At 38.6% G+C, this 25,929-nt stretch overlaps 1 protein-coding gene across 1 annotated transcript in view; it reads right to left on the bottom strand.

Moving 5' to 3' along the window:
• The window catches only part of Tox (thymocyte selection associated high mobility group box), a 298,838-nt gene extending 292,259 nt beyond the window's left edge, over positions 1 to 6,579 (bottom strand). Inside the window, exon 1 of the mRNA XM_076836214.1 lies at positions 6,478 to 6,579. Within this exon, the coding sequence (XP_076692329.1) occupies positions 6,478 to 6,579 (102 nt within the window). The remainder of the gene's footprint in view (positions 1 to 6,477) is intronic.
• Positions 6,580 to 25,929: the final 19,350 nt, after the last annotated feature.

Here is a 25,929-nt window from a genome sequence, read left to right as displayed (position 1 = left end):
CCAAGGGAGGCCACAGGCTACTGATTCTGAAAAGTACATGTTCAGAGAAGATCAATTGAAAATATATCAACAACTCCTAAGCGGATGTCGATGAAAGATCAAAAGGGCATCCATAAATTAGCTGGTAAAATTAATACCTCATGTAAACATTCAATTTAAACAAACAAGGGAGCATTCCTGTGGTTAGATGCTTCAAACAGAAGCTTCTTGCAGGCAAGAACCATGATTAGGATCGTCAGGGTCACTGTATATATTAACTATGTTGTGCTATAGTCTTTTTTTGGTCCTAAAAGTACAAACTTTGTATTCTTGGATTTGGTTGCAAACAATATTAGTTCTAGTCTAAACAATGAATAATATCTTAAAAATGCAATCATTAATAGCACTTACTCAATTCAAGATAATTAAATTTTTATTGACATAAAATAATTATCCTCAGAAATCATAAGATTCACACTCAGAGTTGAACTATAGAGTTATAAATGATCTAAATTTGGTTAGTTCAATAAATTCTGCATGGCCTACTTTGCCCATTTTAGTTATCTAAATACATACACATAAGCATGCTAACACTTCTGCTCTCTATAAGTGTAACCCATCTCACTGTATGCCCACCAAGGATCATAAGCACCACAGCATGCCATTTGGGAGACCAATCAAAGCTTTCTCACTGAGGACAGACTTCAAGGAGTTCATCTCTGAGCTCCCAATACACTGCACAGGTTTGGGGTAGAGTAGTGGGAGAGTAAGATAGCTTAGAAATATCAACCATGGCTATTTTTCTTCTCAGCACCGTATCCAAGTTTTCTTAGTCTATTATTATAGACTCAATGTCTTTCACTCAGATGAGGGAAGGGGAAAGGAGAATAACATAATTCAGGATTTCAAAAAGTGGATATGGGCCTCAGAGCTGGTATATTCCAGTATAGCAGAAAACAGAGCCAGAATTCTGGTGGAAGAATGGATCTGCTAACCCTATGATAATAAGGATGGTGGTGAACTGGAAGGGGAAGAAAGCAGGGTGAGTTAAAGGCAGAGGGAAGAGAGTTCAGATTAGAAAGCACAGACTTCCTAGTTCAGAGGAAGCATGGTGGAGAGGGGATGTGGCTCAGTGGTAGAGCACTTGAACACACACACACACACACACACACAATTGGGGAGAGTAGTGGGGTGGGTTGGCCCTGGAGCAGAGGTACCTGGGGAGGGGCTATGGAGTCAGGAGGTAAGAGACCTGCAGTTGATGGCTGGTTTTAATCAGGGAAGGAAGGACCACTATTTGAGAAATATCTCCAGGATCTTTTCAACTTTTTTGTTCCATGTTTTAGCAAAAGGTTGGGAAGCGTTAGAATAAATCATCCTTCGAAGCTAATGGACCCTTCTCCAGTTTTCCAGGCTATCCCTTTTGAATTAAGTCCATCACTTTCTCTCTCTCTCTCTCTCTCTCTCTCTCTCTCTCTCTCACACACACACACACACACACACACACACACACACACACACAACAGTAAGACTACTAGAAATAGCCCTACATGGCAAAACCAACCTTGAGGACTCAGTTTGGTACCCAGGAAGGCACTGTTAAAATTTCCCAACTTCCTCCAATTCCAAACACCTTACTGCTTTTTCTTGTCTCAATTACTCTGCAATCCCAACATTTAAAAATAAAAACATCTACACTACACATTCAATTAGACATTTAAATATTTGTGAATTTTTCTACCAAACCAAACTATTAAATTCTCCTTATTATTATCATTCAGTAATTTTAAAAATATATGCTAAATTGTAAGAATACTGAACTATATATTATGTTATAAATAATATCAGATCCCTTCAGAGCTCATAACTATAACTTTCTTTGTAGAGACATTTAAAACTGGATTTTGTGACACTGAAATATCCCACAAAGTCAAGATAGCTACATTTGAGGTTTTTGTGTCATATCTGATTTAGTGGCCAAGGCCATATGATTTCTTGGTTTATGCTCTTTCTTACTTACAACTACATTTAAAGACCTCAAAACTTGTGGAAGCTTCCAGCTAATAAAATTCCCAGAGGAGTTTTAATTATACAAATGATGTATGAAGTATACACTATGAATTTCCCAAAGTCCTAGAAGTTATGAATTAGGACAGAGAATTAATCAAGCATGATGCTCTAAATTGCCTAAGACCCTCCCCTTTCTCCCCTCCTTCCTCCCATCCTCCTCCCACCCTCCTCCTCTTTCTTACATTTATTAATCAAAATACGAATCGTGACTCCATCTTGGTATGCTTGCAAGTCTTGTATTTTAGATGTGATGAGTTTTGCCACATTAAAGTACAATGCATGATACAGTACACATAGAAAAATAACCTCAAAGGAGATTTTGTAGAGACTATAATCAATCTTGTCTTTCTCAAAAGTCATCACATGTCTAATGTTTGCCCTAACATTCAAGAGCAGAGTTTATCACAATGGGAACTTCCCCCTGCATTTATATGGAAAGAGTATACACAGACCTCTCTCATTCTCAATACAAAAGCCCAATATGCTAAAAGCCTATTATTCTTTACTTTGTATGTAACTAGTATTAAACATGGGTTTATGTTTTGGACTTCTTCACTTTTAAATCCACCAAAGAAAGACTCAGTACATGATTCTACAAAAGCATCCACTGAAAACAGTAAAGCCCATTATTTCTCCTCCCACTGTTGGCCGAGGTCAGCATCCCTGTCATTAGCCATGTCATAACATAATTGTATTACTGCTCCTTATGTGGGCAGATACTGAGCAATAACTGAACATATCACATCATTGTAAAAATGAAAAAGTGCCACATCTTTTTTCCTATTTTAGCATAAAATCAGTGAAAACAATCTTTAGAAATGACACTGCACTAAGAAACTGAAAGGAGCTGTTATTACTCTGTAGGTATATATTTAAACTGATGATTTGACATCTTCAACTAGAACAAAAAATAAGGCTATATTTTAGCACTGAACTCCAATTGTGAGCTCATTTAATCCAATTTCTTTTGGTAACATTCAGTTCAATTAAGGGATACAATGTTACTTAAAATAGTCTAATTAGATGAAATTCCACTCTGGTACCCATCTTTCAATGTCTAAAATATAACTATGCTTTCAGCTGCAAGAAGTGAATACTGTTCCCTCCAACGTACAATTCCATCCAGTCTCTGAGCTACACTGCTATTTCAAAGGCTGACCTATATACAACATCATGCCATCAGTTCTGTTTGTATAAGAGATGCCTCGTACACTTGCTATAACCAACATCACTTGCATTGTTCCTGCAGTAGGCTATGTGAAAATGAAGGCCAGTTTGCATAGTGATATATTCATAATGTAATGTGCTCTTACAATCGAGCCCTGGATTAAACTGTTTGCAAAACTGCCTCCTACAGAGTTTATTAACTGAAAAATGTAAGTAGTGTTTTGGCAATCTATAGAGCCACAGTGCTGGAAAGTGTCTGTGGAGAAAAACAATCACATTTTAGTTTAGAAAAGCTTCAGGAAGAGGATATTCATTTTCTCGATTAGGGTCTCTACTGACATGGGAAAAAAAATGTCACTGGGAAACTATAGTTAAAATTGCATGACACTAAAGCACAGAAAGATATTGGTTCCACTGGGATTTAGCACACTAACTTTAAACAGTAAAGTGTTGACAGGTTTAAAATGAAGATAATTAGTAATTTATAATCTTATCATCCTATTAAAAACAAATAACCTGACAAAGTGACTATTATTTGTAATAAACTTCATGTTCCTTACACCTCAGAAAGACGAAAGGTTTACTTTTCAGTCCTGTCTCTAGTCTTGTCTCTATTGGTAAGTCTGATCCAACTTTTTTTTTTTTAAATGTAGATATTGATTTCTTTCTTTGCCTCTTCTGAACTTCTGCCTTTCTTCCATATCTCTGCAAATCTACTTAAGTCATCACAAAAAAAAAGAAGAAGAAAAAGAAAGAAATAAATAAAAAAGAATGCTAGATGACTAAAATCTAAGCAACCAAAATAGTGGAGGTAGAGAGAAATTTCATACCAATGTTAATCATGATGGAGTAGAAAACACAAGTGCCTGAGCTTTGTAGGGCCTTGAAACCTACTCAGTACATTTAATATAATCAGGGGTCAGTGACAAATAGATCTGATGGACTGCTACACAGGAATGGACAGGAGAAGGTGTCCCTGGAGAAACATTTCCATGAAGTCTTTTCCTACCATTAGAAATGTGTCTTATGACTTTGCATTTTTAAAAATCCATTATTCCCTGGGTAAGTTAAATAGAAGACTTGCAACTAGTCTATAGAAAGGATGGCTAATTTGCATTTAAAAAGAACAGTTTGCTTCTTATACACAGGGTGACTTAAAAGGAACTTCAATGAGCTAGTAAAGAAATTCTGAAGACTTTGGAAATTAATTTATTCAATTCACAGCACAACCCACTAAAATTATTTAAAGCACTTAATTGGAAAATGATTTAATATATTGAAGTAATTCCTGATTTTCCAAAGCATTTAACTTTTAAATTAAATCTGACCCTACTATCACAAGAATGGGGAGTGAAATGTGTATCCAAGTCATTACCTTCTTTTTGAAGCCTAAAATCACTGATAAATTTAATAAGATTTGTCCAGTTTTATTGCCAGAATGGTTCTGATCTTTTGGTTTGGGTAACTACTATGGAACAAATATGTCTTTAATCTTCAAGACAGAACTGCTACTTTATTGTTTCTTATTTAATACTATCATTCGTATTGTAAGCAAAATAAAAATAAAACATAAAATACCTAACTGTAAAGGCAAAACAGATTTCAGAGTAAAAGAACTATGTTACCAGCAAATAATGAAACTTCATCACACAAACTCCTCTGCACTTGTCAAAGTTCCCAATACCTTTCGACTTGCCCCTTAGCGAAAGGATTCCCACTGTAAAGCCTCTGTCTTCACAAGATAGATTTTCCTCTTTTCTAACTTTTCTAAACATCAGCACACAAACAGCACAGCCCTTTTGATAAGTCTTATACCGTACACAGCATGGAGGAGCTTCTCCACAGGGTGATGCCTGTGGTTCACTTTACTCACAGCTGTGTGTGTGTGTGTGTGTGTGTGTGTGTGTGTGTGTCACAGATTGACCAAGACTCCGAGCCAGGAGTCAGTCTCATGGTGGGGAGCCCAGGGTTTGAGAATACCGCCTGCTAAACACCTCTGGATCTCCTTAAAAACCGTTTTGGTGAGGATTTGCCACCAGGCAAATGTTGGGAGTTCTAACGATTTTTCTCGTGAAATTCACGAAGGAGGTCTACATATAATAAGTGCCTGCAGGGGCTGTAAGAGTCAGGCGGGTTTATCTCCAAGCAAGAATTGGGCGTCTAAATGGCCCGCCCGGAGACTAAAGAACTCAGTTCTCCCCGCCAACCTTCATCCCGCGGGACTGCTTAGACACGTCCAACAAGCCGCGGGCCAGAAAGGCGGTGGCTCTTCGTCTCCCCTTGGGGTCAGGTCCCTGTGCGTCCCCCCGCTCCGGGATGAGAGTGCGAGCAGCCGGAAAGTAACCCCTTCCCTACGTTCCCCAGACCTAGCCATGGTCTTAGCTGAGCTCCACAGGAACCCCGGCCTGTGCCCCCATTCCGGGTCACCAGCTTGGTACACCTTGTCCGAGTCCACTGGGACGTGGCACCCAGGGTCGGTGGGCTGCACGTGCAGCCCAACCCGCAACCCTACTTCAATCCGACGCTGAGTATGGGAGCTTTGGACTTGAAGGCAACGCGCTCCTCCGGCTTCCAACAAACTTGCAATTTCCGCGCGCACCCTGCAAAGGGGAGCTGTCCTCCAAATCATGACCTGGCTAGCCGGCTATACCTTGATCTGCGCAGACCATTACCCGAATTCGGGGCTTGGCTGCTGGAATCGGTTCGGGAAAGAAGAATTGTAGAACAATTTCCAAGATAGGGGGCAGGGACCCTGTACCCCAACTCCCGGCGTCTGCCCTGGCAACTAATCCCGGGCTGAGAAGCGATGCCACGAGCCCCCCGCTGCCCAGGAGAGGGAGGGAGGAAGAAGGAAGAACTGAGAAATAAACTAAATTCTCTTACTCTACCTTCGTCCCTAAACCCCAGACACACCCCCAAAGTATTCCGTGGTTTCCCTCTTATTTTTTTTTTTTTAACGCCGCCGGGGCAAACCTAAACATGGATCCCTAATCGCTAACAGCAGGAAGGAAAGAATCCGAGCAAATCGTGTCACTTTCCGCACAATCGCGGTGTTTGGCAAACCCCTGGAGCTGCTCCACAATATTTACTATCCTTGCGCACGCAGGGCTGCAGCGGGCTGCAAGCCGAGCGCTCCCGGGACGGGTCTCCAGCAAGCCGGCCCCGTCCGGCAAACCGTCCCAAGGCGGCTCGGCCGCCGCCGCCGCCCCCCTCCCGAGATCAAGCAGCAGAACACAGTGGAAACAAAAGCAGAGCGTTCACCTTGTTGCAATAGTAGGGGTCCAGGCAGGGAGAAGGTCCCAGACAGGGAGCGTCGGGCGCAGCGGCGGGCTGGGCTGGAGGTGGATAAAATCTTACGTCCATTTCACTCTCACATCAAGCAACTCCTTTTCTTTTCCTTTTTTTTTTTTTTTTTCTTTTTTAAAAAAAGTGCTCAGCAAAACAAGCTTAGACGGAAAAGAAAGAGGTGTCTGGGCTCAGGAGTAAAAGAAACACCTTCCTTCCCTCACATCCGTTTGTGGTTTGTTTAAGAAGAAGAGGAGAAAAAAAAAAGAAAAAAAAAAGAGGGGGGAAAAGCGCTCAACTCTCCCCCAAGCCGCGGCGCGCACCCGTCGGCGCCGAGCGCGCAGCCTGCTCCACCGCCGCCTCTCCGCCCCGCCGCCGCCTCTCGGCCGCCGCCGCCGCTGCTGGGCAGGTAACTTCATGCGCTCATTGTCCCCCCGCCCGCCCCCCCCATCCCCGCCTCCCGCGCCCCTCGCCGACCGGCACACGCGCTCGGGCTCTAGGTACTGGGCGTTTTGTTGGAGACTCTGTGTTGCTCTGCTTTTAGTTTATTTTCTCCACCTTGGAAGCCCTGGATTGGCGAGTGGGGGGAGATCTAGAGGGGACCGGACGGGAGGGGGGGCGAGCGCCCCAGGTCGGGCGGGGTGGTGGGCGCTGCGGGACGCGGGCTGCTCGGGGTCCAATGGCTGCTGCTGGAGACTGGGGGCTGGAAGAGGGAGGAGCAGAGGAGAAGGAAGAGGAAAGTACTGCCCGGCCCGGGAAGAAGCGGCGGGACCCCAGGGAGCAGCTGCAGTGCACTAGCCGCGCTCCGCAGGGCAGTGCGTCTCACACAAAGGGGCTGGCGAGCCGGAGCACTAGCGGCCTCGGGGCACCGCGGGGATCCCGCAGCGAGGGGGCGCTGTGGCGCACCCCACCCCGCAGCTCCGCCCCCGGGTCCGCCCCGGCCCCACCCCGCTTCCACCTCCCCCTCTGCCACCACTCCGCAACTGTCCCCACCCCTTTATCTGCGCCCCCCCACCTACCCCTCAGCGACTGTCCCAGCCCCTGCCACTGCTGTACTATCTTCTACTCCCTGTCCGTGGTGGGAATGACTTTTCTGCGCAACGTTGCTCCTGGGGATCATGAACCCGTAGGGAGCGCGACCCCTTTGCTCATTGTGAGTGGGCCACTGTCCAAGGGACCCGATCCGAACCCTCCTGTCTAGGAATAGATGAGCTTATGAAAGTGGCTCCTCTTCTTTCTCGCTCCGCCTGCTGCCCGCACCTCTCTTTTATCTCTACCCCACTGGAGGGTTTGTGAAGGCTGAGGCTGCCTTTGGGGACTCACAAAAGACCACAGGGGTGATTCGAAGGGTAAATAAGGAAACGATTATCAGCACACTATCCGGCTAGAGGGAAAACCTGTGGGTTTGTTAGTTGCTGCTCATGGGATTCTTCTCTTTTTATAGCCGGATAGTGCTCTTGGCAGTCCGCAGAGGACCAGCAGTCAGCCTTCCCATTTCTCCAATTGGTAAAGTGGAATAAGGATGGATATATCACCAACTATGTTTTCTTGCTTCGTGTCCCCAAGCCAGAGACTTGCAACTCTGTCTCCTGGTGTTTGAGATAGTTTGGGGGCTCTTGGCCACTCACTGTTGAGCACATCTTTTTCAGGTATTGGGGGTTGGGGTAGGATGTCCTGGGTGGGAAGTTCAAATAGTAGTGGGCAATAATTATCTTCCCAGGGTGGAGCAGCCCTTCCCTAAGAGCACAAGACCCTGCAAAGGAGCCCAGAAATTCCTCATCATTTGTTTGTTTCTGGGGCCAAGGAAAATATTGAGAACATTTTGCTGCCCCCCACACTCTTCCAGGACATGTTGATTGCCACCTGCTCTGTGCAACTTTTCTCCAGCAATGTCTCTTATGTTCTTGAAAAAGAGTACCAGTCAAATTCAAGCAGACACCAAAAAGGAAAGCAAGAAAAAACTATGAAGACATTATAATAAATGATAAAATTAATGTCTTTGGTCCTCTCTTTGCAGTCTGTGTCCATCCTCTGAATCATTGTTTTCTTTCTTCCTATTATCATTGTTTTAGACATAGCAAAACTACAACATTTCCCCTACCTTCAAGATTAACAAGGTGGAGCTGGGGATGTGGCTCAAAGCGGTAGCGCGCTCGCCTGGCATGCGCAGAGCGCTGGGTTCGATCCTCAGCACCATATAAAAATAAAAATGTTGTGTCCACGGAAAACTAAAATAAATAAATAAATATTAAAAAATTATCTCTCATATAAGATGGTGTAAGGAAGAGAGAGAGAGAGAGAGAGAGAGAAGTGTCATAGTAGAGTGGGTAGAGAGAGGTAATGCGAGGGGAAGGGAAGGGAGGGGGGAATAGGAAGGGTAGCAGAATACAATAGACACTAATATGGCTGTATGTATAAACGTGGCTGTATAACCAATGTGATACTGCAATCTGTACACGTGGAAAAATAAGAATTCATACCCCACTTGAATCAAATGTCAAGATCATTGTAATGTTTTGAGCAACTAATAAAAAAATGAAAAAAATTCTCTCTCTCTCTCTCAAATAAATAAATAAAGATTAACAAGGTGAGGGTTGGGATGGGAAGATGAAGCAATAAGGTAAAAAAAAAAAAAAAGTCCTCTCCACATTCACAAACCCTTTGAGGCAGAAAATAAGAGGTAAAAAAATGTGGTTATCCTCCTAATAAAGGTCTTTATAATAAAATTTATATGGAGTTTTATGGTTTATAAGCAACAGCTTTCAAATTCAACTATAGATGCTAAAATGTGCCTATATGTATCTCCTTCCACAATAACAATAGACCCTTTATGGTTTAAATGGAATGTATCAAAGCTTCAGGTTCTGTCATCAGTCCCACATTCATCACCAACACATTCCATCATTTAGAAAGTTGATTTTTAAAATTTTCCCAAGACCCGTAACTGATTTCTGTTTGATGGCCCTGTGAACATCAGGAAGATGAAATAATATAGTTCAGGGCTAGAACAATATCACTGTCAACATCCTGACACCTGGCAGATAATGGTATCTTCTGCACATCATATCCACCACACCACTTGATGGAAAACTCCAATTCATAGGGCCTGTTGTTCCCCTACTTAACACTCAAGGGCCTGGTTTCCTCTCTATAACAAGTGTGCAGTCCAAGGGATATGTTTTTGTGCCTTGCATGGTGGGAATTTGAGCAGTGGAGGTGAAAAAAAGAAAGAAAGAAAGAAGCTTCTAATTCCACTTATGCAGAGAGGAGATCATGAAGGTCATCATGGTATAGTAATAATAACAATACTACTTGAAACAATAATAAAATTTAATGCCCTATCTATGCCCTTTTGAATGGATATATTTTATTCTATTGAAAAAAAAAAAACTTGGGGAAAGTTGAATAGTTAAACCCCTGAGTGAATTCTAAGAATTAAAATAGTAGACAGAAGTTGTGTTACTTTTCAATTTATAGGACATTCAACTCCATATCATAGCTAAGTTTACTCATTTAGTTGCCCATTCACTCATTAGTATATTATTCAACAAAGGTATAGAAAGCCACACAAAATAAAAATGCTATGTATGGTGTAAAAGTTAGGAATATGAAAACAAATTACTTAAAATGGTTCCTACTCAAGTTGAGTTTATAGTCTTCTAGACCAGTCTTTTGCAATCCTGTCTAGTCTGCTGAGTCATCTTAGCCATTTGAAAAAGTACCCTGTAGATTCTGATTCCATTCATTTAGGGAAGGATCTGACCAGAGGAATTTTTTAAAAATTGCCTGTGATTTTTAATGATCAGGAAAGATTGAGAGCCACGGATCAATAAGAAATGAGAAACGAGCACAAAGGAAATATTGAAAGCATTAAACTTTATTCAGTAAGCTGGATTGTCATTTTGTGTTGATCCTCACAAGGGGCACATCGAGGATAACTATGGAGTTTGGTCATTTAACCAGTTTCTCTAAATAAACATGCATGTGTTATTGTATAGGTCCAGGTTAAAATTCATTTATCTGAACTAGGAACTTCACATACTCCAATTAGTAAAATGTGTCCATGAACAAAATGTGTCCTTGTTAAAATTGATGTTATAATATCAATATCTACAATTTGGGAAATGCCTACCATGTCTTAGACCTGGTCTCATTTTCTTTTATATTTAATTTCATTATCTCATTTAGCTCCATTAATTATGTTGCCTAGCCTAACCAATAATTATAAACCACACTCAGAATTTGATTTTGCTGCCTCAAAATTACTCATGTTCATTTTAATTACTGTTTAATAAATTGTGGTGTTTTCAAATTTGTGATTTTCACTGACCACATTTCATGTTTACTGATTCTTTCTATTTTGTAGGTAAATCCTAAATCTTGTAGTACTCTCTCCAAATCACATATACAGAATGTGTCCTCTTGACAGCTTATCCTACCTGTGATTTGTAAGAATCTTATAGGAATCATTCAACAGAAAATGGCACTTCCAGTTGGGCATTTTTTGTTAGATTTTGGAGTTAGTTTTTTTTTTTTCAGGGGGGGAAGAACCCTGTATTGGTTGATGGTGAGAATGAAACACATAGAGGGACTGATTTTGAAGTGTCAAATACTGAAAGTAAAAGCGCAATGCATTGCATAACTAAGTTAAAATTTAGTTCTTTTACTGGCCTCCTCTGTCAGGTTTTTCATCAATAGGTTATATACAATCTTTGTGTAGAAGAAAGCCTCATTCTTTTTAAATTCCATTCATTTGGCACCTTCTATGGGTCATCCTGCATTTTAAGGCATATGCATGAGTATTCATTCACATTTACCTTCCCAATCAGGTGACAGAGAAAGTAGCTCTGTAGGTTTCCTTAGAACCTCATCAATACTGTGTCCTACACATTTTAAAGATTCAAAAAATACATCATTAATTGTTGTAATGAGAAACATTTACATTTTGTCAATTTACCAGTTTAGAACTTACAGTTGTCCAGGATTATTGAACAATTTTCTGAATTTAAATGTAACATCGAATGCTACACAATAAGTAATATCCTGCCATGGAAGAACACAGGGTAGCAAAGTTTATTTCCTGCGGAGACTAGTGAGAAATGACTAGATTGTAAGTCTTTCAACCAGAAAATAAAGGATTTCAGAATGATAGGGAAAGTTTGAAGGAAATGATACCGGGTCCATAGATACCTCACATGGTACTAAATGACTCATAAAATGCAGTATTTTTTACATAATATAGGAAGTGTGCCATGCTTGTACATCTCACCATTGAGTGTGGTACAGTACTTTGATCTTCAACAATATACAACATTTGTGGCATAATAGCTGTAATAGGACTATTCAGCTATTTTACAGGGCAATAATCCAGTCCTCTCTCATCAGGATAAACTGTGAGGACAAATCCTTTCAAAATCAGAATTAGGTCCTTGTAGAAAAGTGAGGCTACAATTATCCCTTAAATAGGAGCAGCTGCAACATAGTATGGGCCTGGAGCTGGCAGCAAAGTGTTTTTCCAATGCAATTAAATGGATTTTTTTAATGCAAACTAATATTCTATAAAAAGTCAATTGGAAGGTGAGTAGGTGTCGAATTGCCGAGATGAAAGGAACAATCATTTTGCTTACCTGAGTTAATATTCTTGCCTGAGTAAATGCTATTTTGGTGAAAATGGATAATCAAGGCTTATATTTTTCCATGAAGTGGGGCCCAAAATGGAACTAGAATAATACAAAGGAAAGATAATTCTGGTTTATTTGCACACTCTACATCTTATTTTGAAATATATTTGTAGCTATGTTTTGTTATTGTTGTGTTTCCAAAAGGCATGATGAGTCAACAGCAATGTTTCCATTTAAACAGGGAAGATAACTTGCAGGGCTTATGTTAGTCAGTGTCTCCGCATGACAAAGAGGGATTGGAACTTGGGAACTTAGGTTTCCCACCCCACTTTTTACACTGAGATGATTAAAAAATTGAAAAATAAGACCTTTGAGAAAGATTAAAGGACAGGACTAGAAAGGACAATACTGAGAGGCAATGTAATGTCTTCAAATCGTGTGTGTCAAATGTTCTTTCACAAGCATGGGCAGAACACCTCCGCTAAAGATAGGGCATGAGCAAGTGTTTGTAATACCAGAGGATGGAGGATTTAGCCACACATGAAAAGAATTTCACAAGTGATCAATGAGATCTTGCATTTATTGGGACTCTCTATAGGATGATTTTAAAATCTCCACAACCAATGAGAGTTCATCAAATCATCTGTGCACCGCACCCATTGACGCCCTTCTTGAAATACTCTTTCTTTGTGTAAGATGGAGTCAACAGTAGGTTTGAACATATTCATACATTTTAGATGACATACAGTGAAGTTCATCTAGACAATGAGCCAAAGAATCTCTTGTGATCTTTGAAGTCTAAAAATGCTCCCCCCACACTTTTTTTCTGTTGTTGTTAACAGCAATTCTTGACTATATTCAGGGACTTACCAATAAGACAAAACAAAAACAAGCAAACATTCAACTTTGCAGGCAAAATTTAAGATGTGACATAAAACTAAGAATTACAAAAATTTACACATCTTAGAATGTTATTTTTGTAAAAAAATATACATATATTCACAAAACATTAAATTGCATACCTATTTAATAATTTTAAATATTAAGCCAACCCTTTGTAGCTACCTATATCTCCAGTCTCATATTTTTCTCACTTCATAATTTCTTTCATTCAGTCCCAATATCAGCTAAAATCTAAAGTTATAATCAGTTATAATCTAAATCAGTTATAATATCAGTTATAATCTAAAGTTACAGCAAATTTCTTGGGCAAAGAGTAAGACCCGTAATGAAATTCTGAAATTCAAAACTTTAAGTTGAATTATGATATATTAGCAATAAATCCTAGAGGTAACTTCTAATCTGAGCTAACAAAAGTTTCTTTCTAGAATGCATTGATCCAACTCAATGAATATTCATGTTTTGTGGTGGAAATATTACTGTGTTTGATTATGGGACTGCCTCAAATCCTGCATTAATTGAGGTTTTTATAATAAACCATGTCACCATTCAAAAACTTCAAACAACATGAATTTTAAACTCTTTTGCCTTATAGGATATCAAATAAGTAATTATAGACCTACACTTGTAGTAACCCAAATTAACCATAATTTTAATTTTTATTTATTCTAATTTTATTTTGGGGGAGGTAACCAGGGTTGAATTTAGGGGCACTCAACCACTAAGCCACATCCTAGCCCTATTTTGTATTTTATTTAGAGACAAGTTCTCACTGAATTTCTTAGTGCCTCGATGTTGCTGAGGCTGGCTTTGAACTCTCGATCCTCCTGCTTCAGCCTCCTGAGCCACTGGGATTACAGGTGTGTGTCACCCCACCCATAATGATTTTTACTTTTTAAGCATTTCCATTAGGGATAATTTATCTTCAATAAAATCCACTGGTAATAAGTAATTGCACAAATTTGGTAAATTCTGATTAATGTGTATATTCATAAACCACTGTCACAATCACAACACAAAGATGTGAAACATTTGCCTGTAACTGTTTGTAGGTAATACTGTTTCCCTCTCTTGATCCCAGAAACTACTAGGTTTATTTTTCAAAATATCATATACATCTTATCATTCAGTCTTGAGTCTTACATGTCTGATTTCTTTCCCTTAGGGTAATACATTTGACATCCGTCCATGTTAGGTCTATCAGTAGTTTGCTCCTTTACATTACTAACTAGTATTTCATTTTGAATATCACACAAATTTGTTTATCCATCTACTCACTGGTTGATAGCCATTTGGATCATTTCTTATTTTAACTCTATGAATAAAGCTGCAATGAAGATTTAAGAGCAGATAATTGAAATTCTTCTTGTTTGAAATTAGAATATCTTCTTTGATGATGAGTTTGTTAAAAGCTTCTGACTTTCGAAAGTTCAGTTGTTTTCCACTTATTATTTAGCTATATAAATACTTGATATAAACCTTGGGTTGCAAGTTCTTTATGAGATTCTACCAAAAGAAAAAAAAAAACCTACCAGACTAAGTTAGTTTAGAGAGAATATAGGATGCAAGATTAGTATGTTAATCTAATTGTTTTTGTACATACCAGCACAAACATTTGGGTATTTTAAAGGATATTGCTCATAATAAGCATAAAAATAGAATACTTGCACATAAATTCTGCAAAAAATATAAGACCTCTGCATTAAAAATGATGAAACAATGCTGAGAGAAATTAAAGAAGATCAAAATAAATGAGATATACTATGTTCATGGTATGAGGGCCTCAGTATAATACGATATCTTTCTGCCTAAATAATGTATAGAGCCAATGAATTCTCAATAAAAATCATAACCATATTTTAATTAAAAATAAGTTTACTTAAAATATTTTTATGGAAATTCAAAAGACCAAAACAATTTGGAAAAGACTGAAATAATAACACTACTTGATTTAAGACTTACTATAAAACTGCAATAATGAAGACTAAATGGTATTGGCTTGAGGATTAACACAATCCAATTGAACAGAATAAAAGTCTAGAAATAGAGACACAAATAATGGTCAACTAATTTTCAACAAAGCTGCCCCAGTAATACAATGGTAAATTTATAAATTTTTCAACAAATTCTGCTGAAAAAGTTAGGTATTCATGTGCAATATTACATTAAATATAAAAATCATCCAAGCACAGTCCTGTATATAAGCTCAAACTATAAACCTAGTACAAGAAAATATAGTATCAAATCATTGTGCTGGGATAGACAAAGCTTCCTTGAATTTTAGAATAGTTAAAACTTTTTAGTTGGGCATGGTGGTGCATGCCTGTAATTCCAGGGATTTGGGAGGCTGAGGCAAGAGGATACAAGATCAAGGCAATTTAGTGAGACCCTGTCAAGACAAAATATAAATAAATAAAAAGGACTGAGAATGTAACTCAATGGTAAAGCACCTCTGGGTTCAACTGACAGTATCAAAAAACAAACAAACAAACAAACAAACAAAAAGCCAGGCACTATAGCCCACACCTGTAATCCCAGCAGCTCAGGAGGCTGAAACAGGAGGATTGAAAGTTCAGAGCCATCCTTAGCACTTTAGAGAGGCCATAAGCAGCTCAGTAAAACCCTGTCTCTAAATAAAATGCAAAAAAGGACTGGGGGTGGGGGTGGGGCTGGGGTTGTGGCTCAGTGGTAGAGCTCTCGCCCAGCACGCGTGAGGCACTGGGTTCCATCCTCAGCACCACATCAAATTGAAATAAAGATATTGTGTGTCCACCTATAACTAAAAAATATTTTTTTTAAAAAAGGACTGGGGATGTGGCTCAGTGGCTAAGTGCCCCTGAGTTCAATCCTGGTACCAACAAAACAAAAAACAAAAGCAAAAACAAGACCCTACAATTTACTTTTCAGAGGACACAGTAAAAATATACTCCTCAAATGGGTAGAAAACATATCTAACAAGGGACCATCATGCTGATGTTTTTAATAGTCCTCTGCCTTGTTTCTTCTCGTTCCTCAGCCATAAGTGCTGTTGCCAGGGATCTGAAAGAAGAGCCCCTGTTTCACTTATGGACCTTCCAGCTCTCATATTTAGGGCTGCTAATAGCATCTCTCATACTGCACCTCCCTGCACAATGTGCATGTCTATTTTCTGTGATAATTACTTAACACATTGAGGGCAAAGTTAAGGTTCCTGCTGCTTTGCTGAGCTCTTGGCTTGAAGAACACTCACATTTTCCATAAATTGCCAATGTCCCCTTCCTCAACAAAAGCAGCTTTGATGTTGCTCTTCTTCCAGATAGAGCTCTGGATGCTTCCATCCTGTTGTTGATAAATTTCTTGAAATTATTCCCTCTCTGTTCTTCATCACACCCATTTCTTCTCCAGCTCACTCACAGCAGTCTGGCAGTTTGCTTTTGGACTATGTTCTGTTAAAATTGTTCTAAGATTTCCATTGAATTTATCTTTCCGTTTCATCAGGCACTTTTTTACTCCTCCCCTGATGTGACTTTTTTGGAGCTTTAGAATTGGGTTCCCATAAAATTGTGAGGCTTCTGAGCTCAAGGGTTCAGTCTTACCTGTGTTAGTGCATAGACAGCCTAGAAGCACTCACGTAAAGAGTGGAGAACCCAGCCCGATGAGAAACCGAGAAATCAAGGAGCAAAGCGTCTAGATACCAAAGAAGGAAAATGTTCCAGAAGGGAGTGTCTGACACACATCTGTCCCCTCACACAGCTGGTTACCCATTCAACAAGTGATACTTGAGTGTCCACTCTGTGCTGAACATGCAGTGGTTCCAAGTCTACAGAAGCTTTTCTACACCTCTCTTTTATGTTCATCTGCTTCCAAAACTTGGACTCTAATTCATATTTTGTTCCCTCTAAAATCTACGTCTCTTTCCCATTTTCTGAGTTCCACTTGCCTATTTTAAGCTGTCTACAAATATACATGGCTGTATTTCTGCCTGCTTTCAAACTCAGTGTGCACGCACACACACGCACACACACCCATACAGTTTTGATAAATGCAATACTTACATAAATCTTTTCCTCCTGGAATACATATCTCATTTAAAAGCCGTGCTTGACACTTGCTGTGATGATTAATCATGGTTCTCACCATTATCTGAACTATTGCTCTAGCTTTTCATTGGGTCTCCGCCCTTGCAATTCAGATCTGTGCATCCATGGTGACTGTCAAAACTAGAGACCTTATGAACTCACCACTGCCTTGATCTCCAACAGCTTTCTGATACCCAAACACATCCAACCATTGACTGCCCTGTGAATTCCTGCATGTCTTTGCCTTGATTTGGAACATTTGCAGCTACTATTCCCTTTGTCTAAGGAACCTGTATTCACATGACAACTCCTATTCCCTTCAGAACCAAATCAAACATTACTTCAGTGAAACCTTGTCAGTCCCTTCCCCTCCAAACACACTGTGTATTTCATTCTGTGTTGTAATGACTTGCTTGCAAACCTTCTTCTTCATTCAAGATTATATCTCAATCTCCTTTGTTCCCCCAACATCTGGAATTGAAATGAGTATAAAAGACCAGTTTTAAAAAGGTAAATATTTTCTGACGTTGATGTGACCAGCTTCTCTTAGGTGTTATTTGGGAACAGTTTTATATATTTTATGGTGAATACAGTACTTTAAAAAAGATTTAGCCACATCCTTAGCAGTGGTTTATCTTTCCCTCAGAGAAAAACCAGAATGAGTTTTTTAATAAAATGATTGAAAAGGTACACTGAATCTCCAATTTAATTATTTCAATTCCTGCAAAAAGGTCTTTGAGTGAGGCTGCTGCTTGGTAAAAATGTGATAAACTTCCAACACATTCTTAAAAATTGTAAATTAATTTATAAATTTCCATTCAGAGTTTAAGCTGCTATTTTCACATATGAAAACTCATAAAGTTGCTTCCTATTGATTTAGTATATTTGCATCTGAAGTTTAAGCTAGTTTTTAATCTCTTTCTATATGCTTCCAGAGGCACTTGGTACAGATCAGGGAATATTGGCTATTTTTATTGCCCTTGGAATTAGGTTAGAACTACACACCCAGAGTTCTAGACTGTGACTTAGGTTCTAGTCTTATTCTTTTCAATTTTTTTTGGTATGTGTATCTGTGTTGATCATTTCACATTATTTTAACAGGCTCTGGCTTTTTCTGGTCCTGTTGTTCACAGGCAATGTCCTGCCTTTCAGGTCCTCCTGACATGATCTTCTAGCCTCTGTTTTCATCTTAACCTCATTGCCTTCTGGAAATCTCTCCTGGCCTGCCCAGGGGAACCTGAGCTTTCAACCCTCTCATTTCCTGGGCACCTGTTGGTGATGCTTTGTTGGGACTTCACCTGCTTTTCTTCATTCTAGAGTTATATGTATTTTATCCCATCTCCCCGTTCAGCTTTCCCAAAGATTTTTTTGGGGGGAATTACTGCCACATCAAATTCATCTCTGAGGGTCCTACAATACCCAGAATAATTTCTTGAACATAACACGTCCTCAAGAATTATTTATTTATAATATGTTTTAACTGAGTTAAAACATATTCAAGCAACATTCTCTTCACTATTTGTTGACAGAATGATTTTAACAAGTCGGTAATTATAGCAAGCCGTAGAGCCAGGATTTGAACACATACAATTCACAGCACTTTGAACCCTTGGACTTTGCTTTCTTGATTTCAGGCAAAACATATATTGCAAAATTGTTGTTCAGGTCATATAATTTAGTTCTGGTTGCAAAACCAGAAATTCTCCTCGTAAGACTGAACATGTTTGACCTGTCAGGGTCTTGTAGGTGTCAGGCAAGTGCTCTACCACTGAGCCACCTCAGGTCTCCAAAATATGTTTTTATTGGTGACCTTGATTTCAAAGAGTAGGATCATATCAGAACACTTTTTAATAAATTCATTAAGACCATGTCATCTTTTGCCTAGCTTCATTTTTTTAGAATCTGCAGAAACAGATGTATAGTCAAATGATAAAATAAGTCTTACTATAAACTGTTGGATGAAGAGTCCCCCGTTTTGAAGACCTGGAATATTGTGAATTTCTCAATAGTTCAGACGTGGCAAAGGTGTATTTGAAGCTAAGGATGTAGGATTTGGAATAAGCCTAGCTTAGAGCTTGTGTTTAAGTTAGCTTAGAGCATTTGATTACTGTGGGAAAAAAATACTTGATTAGGACAACTCAGAGGAAGAAAAGTTTACTTTGGCTCATGGTTCCAGAGTTTCGTTCAGTCCATGGTAGGCCAAGTCCATTGCTCTGGGCCCAAGTGGGACAGAAGATAACGGCAGAAGGGCTTGATGGAGAGATGCTGCTCTGCTCATGGTGGCCATGAGGTCAAGAGAGAAAGGAGAAAAGGCCCCAGGGAATATTTAATATTTAGTTCATATAGGGGACAGGAAGGAGAGAGATTTAGAGAGAAGGAGAGGGAGAGAGAAAGGAGCCACGGGAAGAATAAAACTTTCAGAGCATGTCCCCAGTGACCCACCTTCTCCAGCCATACCTCACCTGCACACAATTACAACCCAGTCAGTCCATTCAAACTAGGATGGACTGATAGGTTATAGCCCTTGGAATCCAATCAATTTATCACTGAATTTTTCTTCATTAACACTAGATCTCTGAGGGGACATCTCAAAAGCTTTTTCTGGGGCCTTTGGACTTCAGTAAGCAGGAAGAAGTAAAAAACTACAATTAGAAATTAGGGTTGTGTTTTTTTATTATGATTATTTTATTTTTTTCCATTTTGTAGTGCTGGAATTGAAGCCAAGGCCTCTACGTATTAGATAAGTGAATGTAACTTGAATAAGTTATTAGCTAACCAAGACACACCCCACACTGATACACACCCCACCCCTCACCTTATGTTCAAGATTCTTCAGAAATACCACTGTCTTTGTGAAGGTGTTCTGGTCTCCTTGAGCTAGCTTGAGTGCTTCCTTTTCTGCAGCTGTTTTCATAGTTTTTGTGGTAATAGTCATATATGTGTGCCCTTCTCAACCAACCCAGACTAATCTTCTAGAGGACACTAATTCTGACTTGGTTATCATAGCATCTCCTGCAGTAACTAGCATCACTTCATAACAGTTAGAAGCTCATTAAGAACTAGAAAAATGTAAAGCATCTATAAATCAAACCATCCCCTAAACTAAGTCAAAACACAAATGACACACGAGGAGGAAATCTTTGTAACTTGTATAAAAATGCAATATGATCCATAACATACAAATAATTTCTTCAAAATAAAAATAACAAAAATTATCTTAGAAATGGGGAAATGGCATTGTCAATTTACTGAATGGGAAATGCAAATAAACGAATAATGAATATCATGTGAAGAAATTCTAATACTCATGCAAAATTAAAGAAATATAAGTGAAAATCACCCTCCCCATATTTTTTAAAACATTACAGGAAAAGACTACAAAAAAATTTATTTCCAGTGCTTCCCCCCCCCAAAAAAAAAGGCAAAAGGGAAGATTTATGTACAATGAGTAATGTGAAGGAATATGAAAGAGTTTGAAATCATATATTTTATGTGTAAGTAAGTGTATTCTCTTAGTATGTGAAGGCTTCTATAACAAAGTGCCATTGGCGTAGTGGCTTAAACAACAAAAGTTTATTTTCCTACAAGTCTGCAGGATACATGTCTGACATCAAAGTGTCTGCAGGAGACCTCTCTCCTTGATTTATAGATGGCTACCTTTTCTCTGTGTCCTGACATGGTCTTCCTCTGTGTATATATGTATCCTAATCTCTTCCTATAAGGTTTTCAGTCATATTGAATTTAGGTCCATCTTCATAACCTTATTTTATTCTAATTATTTCTTTAAAGACATTGTCTGTCTCCAAATGCAGTCATATTCTGAGTACTAGGATAAAGACTTCAACACTGGAACTTCTGTAGGATTCCAAACACAAGTAGTGATAATAAATAGATAAATATATGTTTCACAAAAAAACCAAGTAGGAGAACCTCCAAATTACTAGCAATGCTTATCTCTAAGATTGAGAGGGGATGAACAGGAAACACTTATTTCCTTATACTTTTTTTTTTTTTTGTATTGAACCTAGGGCCTTATGCATGCGAGGCACGCTCTCTGCCAACCGAGCTCTATCCCCAGCCCCTCCTTGTACAATTTTTAAAGGTCTGGAATTATGATTCCAGGAATTATGATCGCTTTTTGACTTTCTCAGGATTTTCAAATCATAGTAAAGATAACAAAAATATCACATGTAGAAACCTATTATCATCAGAGGTACAAAGTGACGAGATGCTCATCAATTTTGTTCCTAATATTAGGCACACAACAAAACTATATTTCCCAGCCTCTCTTGTAGTTTAAAAAAAAATCAATGAGAAATAATTTGTTTAACCATTTTCCTGTGGATGAAAACATAGTTGACTTTTTTCCTATTGTAAATTAATATCCTTACAAGCACATCTTTTTTGGACTTTTATAGTTTTAACTGAGGTATTAACTGAGGATATCTGACCAAATTTGGGCCAAAAGAATAGGGGTGAAAGAAATTAAGCTACTTCAAGTTCTGGCCTTAAAACATCTATCATTGTCTTTTTATCATCATTTCGTACCATCTCTCTGTTTTCTTGGCAGCTCACTGAATGCAAAGGATTTAGTGAAAGAACTCCTTGACTACCCCCCGAGAGGGTGGAGGCACCTGGTGTTAGGAGCTGGGGGTCCTGAATCACCATGTGGAGGAGAGCTATTCACAGTGGACTGACATGTATCTGACTCTGTGTTAAGACATTGCCTGTTACAGTTATTTGTTCCAGTGACTAGCATTAATCACTATGACAAAGTATCACAATACTAGTTCCATTCTATAAAGTAAATTTAGTCCACTAATAGGAAAAATGTAAATACTCTTTGAACCAGAAATTACTCTTCTAGAAAACAAACATTAAAATGTAGTTGTTAGGGTATAATTGCAGTAGAAAAAAAAAACTACATAGTCAACTATATTTTTGTCCATAGAAAGATGGTTAAATAAATCATGGCTCACTGATTTATTAAACCCACACAGTCCTAAAAAGGAATGATGTAGCTAAATCTGGGAAGATGCTAAATCCAATAGAGTTCTTTATACAACAAACTTGGAGGTAAATATCTATAGCATGATTTGTTTTTATTAAACTTGCATGTATAGATGTGAGTACATTTAAGAAAAACTAAGAATAATTCATAAAATTTTAATTGAAATATCATGTTAGGTAGAAGATTTTTTAAAAAGAACCCCAATTCTTCATCACTTCCTTATCCATGTCTCTGACCACACAGCTTTTGTTTCTTCCAGCTGGAGGTAGAATCCATTTCTCTATTTTCTGTTGATACCGAATCTGCTTTGGACAAGTAGAAAATGATGGAAACTATAGTGGGTTAGTTTCAAACCTAGGACTGAAGAAGCCTAGGACACATTTATTTCCTCTCTTTTTGAGCCATGCTGTCACCATGAAGGTAGATATGATGGTGAGTATGATGAAAGAAAGAAGCCAAGATTGGTCAAGTTGACTACAGTTACATGCACAAACCCAGGGTGGGCCAAAGGGCTGACTTACCCCCCTGCAGTTCTTCCTCCTGCCCTTCCTCCTTCCCTCTCTCCCTCTGCTTTCCCTCCTTTGTTCCTTCCTTTCTGCTTTATTTGTTGTTGTTGTTGTTGTTGTTTTCTCTTTTTTTCAATGTATAGACGATTTTCTAAAAAATGTCATACTTGGTGTAGAGTACTCTGATAGTCCATCACCTCTATCAGGATTATGCTTGAAGTGATTGAGTTCAGAAAGACAGTTTAGCCTGGCAACCTACAAACAAAATGACCCTTTCATGAAGCAAGTGCACTGGGAAAAGAAGTGTAAAAGTTTCCATAACTTTTATTTACTTATTTTATTTATTTATTTTTGTGTGTGGGACACTGGGGATTGAACCCAGGACCTTATGCATGCAAGGCAGGCACTCTACCAACTTGAGCTATATCCCTAACCCTGAAAATTCCTTAATAGATAGCTTTCTGTATTTCCACATTGAATTTTCTATGCTTCTATTTTCTAAGTGGAAGTGTATGTATTTATGTGTATATGTGTGTAAGTGAAAGTATATAAAATATGTATTTTATATTAAACATACTATTTAGGAAAATATATAGTATAAATATTATAAATAGAATAAACAATAAATATATAAAATTTATATTTATGTAAAACATATGTATGTATATATATCTTTTTTATAACTTTATTTAATTTATTTTTTTATGTGATGCTGAAGGTTGAACCCAGTGCCTCACATGTGCTAGGCGAGCGCTCTACCACTGAGCCACAATCCCAGACCATAAGTATATATTTTTTCCCTTTTGTGTTCTGGTGCTGTATCAGTTTTTGTCCTCGCTGTAGCGTACATGCTCAACTGACCTCTGTCGCTGAATGTAAAGGAATGGAGAGACCTGAAACTCTGTCTGGGGTTTGAAGGAACATCCTGGTGGGGATATCACACAATTTCATTGAGATGACCATATTTCCAAATGAGCAGCCTTTATTACAAGGAGAATTATTATTAAGAGTTATGACAGTGTGACAGGAAGACAAATGAATGATTATTCCAAAGGATGCGTCACATGGAAAGATTTTTTCTTTTTAAGGAGGAAAAGGTTGGTTTCACATAAATGTAATGAATTAAACTAAGTAAAACGGATGGTTTTACCATTTGTAGAGTTGATTAAACAATATCCCAGCATTTCTTTAGGTGACAAACAGAAGGTCTTCCTCCAAAAACAATGGAAATTAGCAATCTTGTTGAGTGTGCTGTTGGCACGGAAAGCAGGAAGTGCTGAATGGTTCCCCAAAGGCTCTGGAATGGAAGAACAATATTAATGGCAAAAGAGTCAAATTAAAGATCATTTAAACTCAGATTTCATTATGGTATTTTCTTTCCAATAGAAAGCATGGGATTACATTAAGGCTCATTCTGATTCTTCAAAACAGTGAAATAAAGATCTTTTCTTTGGTGCAGCAGTGTGTGTGCTGAGCAGAAGCCTTCATTTGATGCTACATTTCCTTGCATCATTACATAATTGTTCCCTTGTATACCAGTTATTCCATGGGTATTGAAGTATGCTGGGCTGGTGAGCTAATCCTTCATTTTAACACAGTGCGGTATGTAGAGAAAGATTCACACATATTTTGAGTGAAGAAATGAATAAGGCTCCAAATGGGATAATTAAAATCACCTGCTATTATCACAAGGGAATTGGCTAAACATAGAACATACTCAGTTAATGTTCCACCCTTTGGGAAATCAGGCAATGCTCTTTACATCATGAAAGACACATCACTTTTCACCCATCACACATTGCAGCCAATGGTAAATTGGACAACCTTGCTAGAAAGTAATTTGGCCTACGTAACAAGGGCTCAAAAGAGTTCATACATTTTTGTCAGGTTAATAAAATATCCAAGAAAGTATTCTAAGGAAATTATCAGATACAAAGATTTTTATACTCCTTCTTGTAGTTGTAGCACTAATTACTACTGAAAATTTTAAGATTTTTGAAATGATATCTGAAAATAGAAGTGTTAGTAAATTTTGCTGCACTTCTATAACTAAATGCTGTTAAACCAATAATATGCATGTGTTTAAAAGCATTTAATTATATTCAGAAAGGCCCAAGGTAAGTTTTGTATTCTGAATGTGTGTATTAGAGGAGAAAGAAAGAAGGAGGGAGGGTGAAGACAGAGATGTTTAGAAAGCCACTTTTGGTATGGAGAAAAAGAAGCTGTATAAAATAAAAAAAAATATTGTTAGCGCAAGATGGAACTTCAGTCAAAAATAAAGAATTCTTTAGCATGGCAAAAAGGTTATATTATGAAGTAAGCATAGAAGTTAGTATTTTAATTGAGAGGTGCCTTAAGTAATTTAATACTTCCTGTGTGTTTTGGACAGGAGACAAATTACAAGGTGCCCAGCTATATAATTTTTATTCACTATGATGCCTTAATAAAATTAGGGGTGAGGTGGAGAAAGAAAACCTGTTTTTATTTATTTAACAAACACATCTATCATGTGATGTATACCATTGCCCTGTTATGTAATATTTAATGGTCCAGCTTGGAATTTGGTCTTGGACAAGCAAAAAGTTTGCCCTTTATGATGCAGTCTCAAAAATGTCAAGCTATGTAACTAAGCATCATTTCACAAAGGAATTTTGGATTTATTCACTTTGGATTTGCCTTGAATGTATTTATACTTTCCTTGGTACCCTTTGGGAAACAATGAGTTCCATGGTTTCCACTTGTATTTAGGTAGTATTCCTTTTCTCCTCTTTAACTCAAGGTGGACAATTCAGACGTCTTACATAAGGAGTCAGGGAGGTGATCCTAGTGTGAGTATTAAAAGCAGGAGAGTGAGTGTCCCATGACAGGGAGTCACTACAGTGAGCTTCAGCCTGCTACTGCCAAGTGGGGATGTGGATCCATGTGGCCAAGACCTTCTGATAATCAGAGAACCACACCTAGGGATGGAGTATTGCTATCAGTAGTAGGTTGAAAAAACAGGAGAGAGTTCCTGGGAGTGGAGAGAAATAATGTGTGTGTGTGTGTGTGTGTGTGTGTGTGTGTGTGTGTGTGTGTTTGTTCTGGATGTGGGTCCATGTTGATTCTGAGGAAAGAAGGGCAGGGGTGGGGGCGGAAGGCTGGAAACCAGGAGGAAAAAATTCTCCTTGAGAGAAGGTATACATTTTGCTTACCTAGTGTTGAGACCAGAATTTACACTACATGTTAATGAGATTCTAAACTCTCAAGGTGGAAATTGAATTGAGGTGTTGGAGCTGGGTAACACCCTGGGCCAGGTTTCACGTGCCTCCTCTTTACTCCAGTGGTGAGGGATG

This window comes from Callospermophilus lateralis, chromosome 16, assembly GCF_048772815.1.
Source record: "Callospermophilus lateralis isolate mCalLat2 chromosome 16, mCalLat2.hap1, whole genome shotgun sequence".
Taxonomy (NCBI): domain Eukaryota; kingdom Metazoa; phylum Chordata; class Mammalia; order Rodentia; family Sciuridae; genus Callospermophilus; species Callospermophilus lateralis.
This window is presented reverse-complemented; position numbering and strand designations above follow the sequence as displayed.